This window comes from Verruconis gallopava, assembly GCF_000836295.1.
Source record: "Verruconis gallopava strain CBS 43764 unplaced genomic scaffold supercont1.224, whole genome shotgun sequence".
NCBI lineage: Eukaryota > Fungi > Ascomycota > Dothideomycetes > Venturiales > Sympoventuriaceae > Verruconis > Verruconis gallopava.
This window is the reverse complement of record NW_015622360.1, coordinates 1-6400: the sequence shown is the minus strand read 5'-3', so window position 1 is coordinate 6400 and position 6400 is coordinate 1. Positions and strand designations below refer to the sequence as shown.

Sequence of the window (6400 nt, the reverse complement as noted above, 5' to 3'; positions counted from 1 at the left end):
AGGGTAAAACCCACCTATAGACTATTATACATAATATCCCACTATAAGCTACTGGCCCTGCATAAGTATCTGACCAAAAACCTCGCCAAAGGATTTATCCGACCTAGTTTGTCACCTATATCTTCCTTAATAATCTTTATAAGGAAACCAGGAGATAGCCTTTAGTTCTGTATTGACTACTGAAAACTCAATAAAATCATAGTTAAAAACCGCTACCTAATCCCTTTGATTTAAGAAATATTGAACCACTTTAGCAAAGCTAAATACTTTATAAAACTGGATATTATTTTAGCTTTTAACTAAATCCAAATTGCACCTGGCTATAAGTACTTAACGGCTTTCCGCACTCATAAAGGCCTATTTAAGTACTTAGTAATATCCTTTAGTCTAGCTAATACCCCTAGTATATTCTAATACTATGTAAATAATGTCCTGTACCTGTTCCTAGACACCTTCTGCACTATATATATTAATAATATCCTTATATATAGCAATAGTTTAAAGGAACATAAGGAACATGTGCGACTAATGCTAAAGGCACTAGAGACTATAGGCCTCCAGCTTGATATTAATAAGTATAAGTTCCATTAATAAGAGGTGAAATACCTGGGCCTGATCCTGACTGTAAACAGTATTAAAATGGATCCTAAGAAAGTCTCTGCTATCCTAGACTAGGAAGCCCCCCAGAATGTTAAGGATATTTATAGGTTCCTAGGCTTTGCAAACTTTTACCATTATTTTATTAATAATTTCTTAATACTAGCTACCCCGCTTACCTAGCTTACTTAAAAGGATGTCCCCTTCCTTTAGATAACTACCTGCCAGAAGGCCTTCAACTACTTGAAGACGGCCTTTACTATAGCACCTATCTTGCAATACTTTAACCCCTTACTACCCTATATAGTGGAGGCAGACTCCTCCAACTACTACTTAGGAGGGGTACTATTATAAGAGGATAGTGAAGGAGTCCTTCGCCCTATCGCTTACTTCTCAAAAAGACTGAGCCCAGCTGAATATAACTATAAAATTTATAATAAGGAGTTACTAGCTATTATTTAATACTTTAAATAGTAGTAACCTAAACTAGAAAGAGTAGTATATCCTATAAAGGTACTAAGTAACTATAAGAACCTACAATACTTCTACACTATAAAACAGCTTAACTATAGATAAGCTTAATAGTTAGAGTACTTATCACACTTTGACTTCAGAATTATGTACTAACTAGGTGCCTAGGGCCAAAAGCCCGACACCCTAATATGACACTCTCAGAACCAGCCTGCTTAAGAGGAGGCCCGCCATTTTCGTTAGTAAACACTACTGCGACCAGAAATCTTCAACTTTAGGCTAATAGAGACAGACCGGTTAATTAAGTAAATTATTAAGGAGGAGTATACTAATAATGAATTCATTACTAAGGTCTGTTACTAACTTAGTAAGGGCAAGTATAAATCAAAACTGATTACTCTGGCCAAGTGCGAGGTTATTAATAACCACCTATATTATAGAGGCTGAATAGTGGTCCCTGATAATAATAAACTGAAGATTAAACTACTCTAATATATATATAACTCTCCTATTAGGGGCTACCCTGGTTATTCCTAGACTCTGGAACTTCTATCACGCCATTATTATTGGCCAAAGATACATAAATCAGTAAGATATTTTATAGCCTCCTATCACATCTGCTCATAAGCAAAAGCCTAGAGGACTACCTATACCGGTGTACTGAAGCCCCTGCCTGTACCTAAACGGTGCTAGCATGATATTTTAGTTAACTTTATAGTTAAATTACCTGTATCTAACAGTAACATAAACATTATGGTGGTAGTAGATTGCCTGTCTAAATAGTGACACTTTATTAGATATTCTAAGATTTTAGCGCCTGCAGTCGCCCAACTATTCCTCTATTATATATGGAAACTCTATAACTTATTAGATATGATTATATCAGACTGGGGAAGTACATTTATATTACTCTTTTGGAGATATCTGTGCAAATACCTCTATATTAATACCTACCTATCAACTGCCTACCATCCTAAAACAGACGGCCAAACTGAACGCGCAAATAGGGAAATAGAGCAGTACCTCTGAAGCTTTATAGACTATATATAAGATGATTGGGATAACTAGCTACTTATAGTAGAATTTACTACTAATAATAGCCAAAATAAGACAACTGGAACAACACCGTTCCTGGCAAATACTGGCCAGTACCCGCGAATGGGTTTTGAGCCACCCTTTAACAGCCTATAGTCTCTAATAGTTAGCAATATTAACCGCTTTATAAGCCGGATGCATGAACTGAACCGACACTTATATAATAAAATAGCTTAGGCCTAGGCTGTCTATACTAAAAAGGCTAATCATAATAAGTAAATAGGATCTAACTACCAGGTAGGCGATCAGGTTTGGCTGAACTTAAAGAATATATATAGCTACTACCTAACTAAGAAACTGGACTGGAAGAATGCGGGCCTGTACAAGATTAAAAAAAAAGTGTCACCCTATATATATAAATTAAAGCTACCCAGCTCAGTATATATATAGCCTATAATTAATATATCAAACCTGATACCATTAATTAGCTATAAACTGCTGCCCGGCCAGCAGCAGGAGCCGCCACCCCTAATTGAGATTGATGGAGAAGATGAATACCTGGTTAAATAGATCCTGGATGCATGAATCCGCTGCCGCTAACTACAGTTCCTGGTTAAATAGTATAGATATGATAATTCAGATAATAATACCTAGGAACCTAAGGATGCTCTACTTAAAATAGCAGCTCTTACTAAATATAAAGCATAAAATATATCCTATATTAAATAACTATAATGTAAGCTCTAAGACTATAATAGCCTAACCTGAACCTGAATAACTAAGCCTAAATACCTGAACCTAAATAACTGAACTTAAGCACCTGAATCTGAACAACTAAGCCCAAATACCTGAATCTGAGTAACTGAACTTAAGCGCCCGAATTTGAACAACCGGGCCTGAACACCTGAACCAGAATATCTGATGATCTGGACCCGAACACCTGAGCTCGAACTCCCGGAACTCCCTCCCCAGGCCCCTCTCTGGAGGCTTTGCCGGCTAGGAGGGGGGTACTATTATAGGGTTACCCCTATAACACATAATTAGCACTATTCTGTTATCTATCTAATTAAAGTAGTACTAATATCAGTTAATATAACCTAATATAACCTAATATTACCTAACATTGGCCAACTGGACTCCTAAACTAAACTGACTTCCTAATTTGATTTCACTGTGCGCGTACCCAAATCCTAATTAGGAAAGGTGTAATAAGGCTCCCTTTATATTCTTAGTAAGAACTACTTTTGGGCCTTCCCTTCTTTATGCAATGTCTTGATTATTGTACGATACTTTAGTACAGCACAACTGAATAGATAGTTGATAGCCTCATCAGTTTACCTCACGTGATAACTTGAGCAGATCACTTCTAGTGGTTCCGTGACAGTTATCTAGGCTTCTAAAAAGGTAAGGTATACTTTAAAGTCAGCTATAGTTTAGCCTTTCCTTTAGATTACTTAAGTATATATTATATAAATACTTAGTTTATGATTTTCTAGATCTTTAAGTTTATCAAATAGGAATATTATAAGTTCTTCCTATATACTTAGCTTATCTTCTTTATTTCTGGTATAATTAGACTAAGTTATCCTTAAGAAGCTTATAAGAAATTATTAGGCCTAGGTAACCTGAACACTTTCTTATATAAATCTCTTAAGTATTAATTAGAATATATTTATAATATAGTTAATCTAGTTAATATACTCCTATAGTATTTTTCCTTTATATTCTAGAAGGTTCTTTAGGTGGATGTCCTTCCCTTAAAGTAGAGTGCTTAGTAGTATTAATTTAGGGGTTTTAATACTAGTATTTTTTAATTAACTATCTTTAATAATAGTAAAGGTATTATAAATTAATTACTTTTTAATTATAGTTTCTATTTATACTACTCTCTCTTTTAACTCTTTAAGTTAGATCTTTCTTTAAAGGTCTGCTTCTCTTTTCTTTAGTTCCCTAATTTACTTATTAATTAATAGTATTAATAATAAAAATTTTAATTTAATAATAAGTATAGAAATACTATTATTATATAATTATTTTAATATCCTGATATCAGGCCTATACCTTTATTTTAGTAAAGAGTTATCAGAATTATAAGGGGTAAATATAAGTATGATATCAGGATAAGGAGTAATAAATATAGATTAGTATTAAAACTAATAATTAAGGAGTAAAACTAAGGTGGATACTATATATAGCTTAAATACTGTTTCCCCCTGGAGCTCGTGACCCGCGGCCTAAGCGCAGCTGTACCGTGCGTATGTTCCTACTCCGTTCCTCACATAGGTAGTGGTTATATATATTCTTTAAGTTCAGCCAAACCTAATCACCTACCTAGTAGTTAGATCCTATTTATCTATTATAATTAGCCTTTTCAGTATAAACAGCCTAGGCCTAGGCTATTTTATTATATAAGTGTTGGTTTAGTTTATATATCTAGCTTATAAAGTAGTTAATATTACTAACTATTAGAGACTATAGGCTATTAAAGGGTGGCTCAAAACCTATTTATAGGTGCTGGCCAGTATTTACCAGGAATAGTATTATTCCTATTATCTTATTTTAGCTATTATTAGTAGTAAATTCTGCTATAGGTAACTAGTTATCCTAATTATCTTATATATAGTTTATAAAGCTATAGAGATACTACTCTATTTCCCTATTTATACATTTAGTTTGGCCATCTGTTTTAGGGTAGTAGATAGTTAATAGGCGGGCATTAATACAGAGGTATTTGCATAGGTATCTCTAAAAGAGTAATATAAATATGCTTCCCTAATCTGATATAATTATATCTGGTAAACTATAGAGTTGTTAGGAATACTTTCCTGATACCGACTAGCTTCACTAATGTAAGCCACTTCGGAAGGGTTTAGCTTCCTAGAGCAGAGGAACAATGTATAACAAGAGCTTATTGTGGAAGGAATACAATAAGATAGTTATGTTTATGACTTAGAATAGTCTGAGCTTCAAGAGTATGAGAATGTATTCAAACTAACTACTAGGTAAACTAGACAGTTGAATCACAAAGAGGTGTAATGCCAGTAGGGACAGGATGTTTATATAGACCTTTGTTCCAGTGTCCTTGTTGCCTGATTCTCAGCGATCATTCTGATCATGAATGATCAGACTGATCACTAACTGCATTCCTGATTCGTTCAATCCTTCTGAGCGAATCACAACCTTTCGCTTATGCAGACTGATCACCTCGATCATGAATGATCAACATGATCGCTCTCCCTTTACGTGATCACCATGTTACCTTGTAACATCATTCCCCTCCTTACTAAGCTTGTCCCAAGCTTAGGCTAGTGCTTAAATAGTTATAGGAGTCCCGCTTTTTCTTATTCAAAGATGGCCTCCATTCCCTCTCTAAGGCGCAAACGACTTTTTTCTGAGATCGAGGGCCTAGGGGATATCGCGACCCAAGCTTGCTTCGACTGTTTCAAGAGCGGTTATACCTGTGTTGTCATGTCTTCCTCGAAAGGAGCTAGGTGTGCAAACTGCACCCGAAAAGGAATTCCTTGTGTTGGCCAATCTTGGGAGTCCTTAGACAAAACGAGAGAGAAAACCAAGTCCGCAATAAACGAAGATTTGAAACGGTTAGAGAAAGTCAGTGCCGAGCTTGCTGAGATACAAAGCCGATTGTCGCGTAATCGAGTACTTTTAGAGTTTGCCGAGAAAAGAGCGAAAGAAAAGGCAATCTGTCTTATGGAAGAACTTGAACAAGAAGAAGAGGAAGAAAGAGCCCGTAATGGTGGTCTGACAGATGGTGAGCTCCGAGAGCTAGCGGATAATCTCGCCGTTTTCACTCAGGCTGTCGGAAACCAAGAGGTTTTGAGTGCATCGGATTCTCACGATGGTATCGTGATAACTCAAACGGACAGTTGAGGTTTTTGTACGGTTCCCAAGTGTTTTCTTCCTGTGGGTATCCTTTCCATTTTATGAGGTAGAAGTGTTGACGTCTTCTGACCTGGTGGTCTAGGATCTTCTCAACCTCGTATTCCTGCTCGGTAGGGTCTTCTAATTCGGTTTCCTTATTGAGGGGAGTCTCCGGATCCGCTTTCTCCAGTAATGACATATGAAAGATAGGGTGTATCTTTATGCTCTTAGGTAGTTGCAGTTCATAATTTACTGGTCCTATGATCCTTTTGACTTTAAATGGTCCGATTTTAAGAAAATCAAGTTTACTATTTTGGCGCTTGGTGCGAATGTTTCGTCGCCAAAGGTAAACTTTATCCCCCTCCTTAAGGTCTGGTCCCTCAGACCTTTTTCGATTTGTCTGAGAGATCATTCTTTT

General features: G+C 36.0%; 1 protein-coding gene across 1 annotated transcript; it reads right to left on the bottom strand.

The window, feature by feature from the left end:
• Positions 1 to 4910: 4910 nt before the first annotated feature.
• On the bottom strand, positions 4911 to 6399 carry PV09_09820 (uncharacterized protein; the record flags this gene model as incomplete). Its single annotated transcript, XM_016363964.1, has 1 exon — positions 4911 to 6399. A coding segment is annotated over one exon (491 nt), but the record flags the coding sequence as incomplete, so codon positions are not given.
• Between the last annotated feature and the right edge of the window lies 1 nt (position 6400).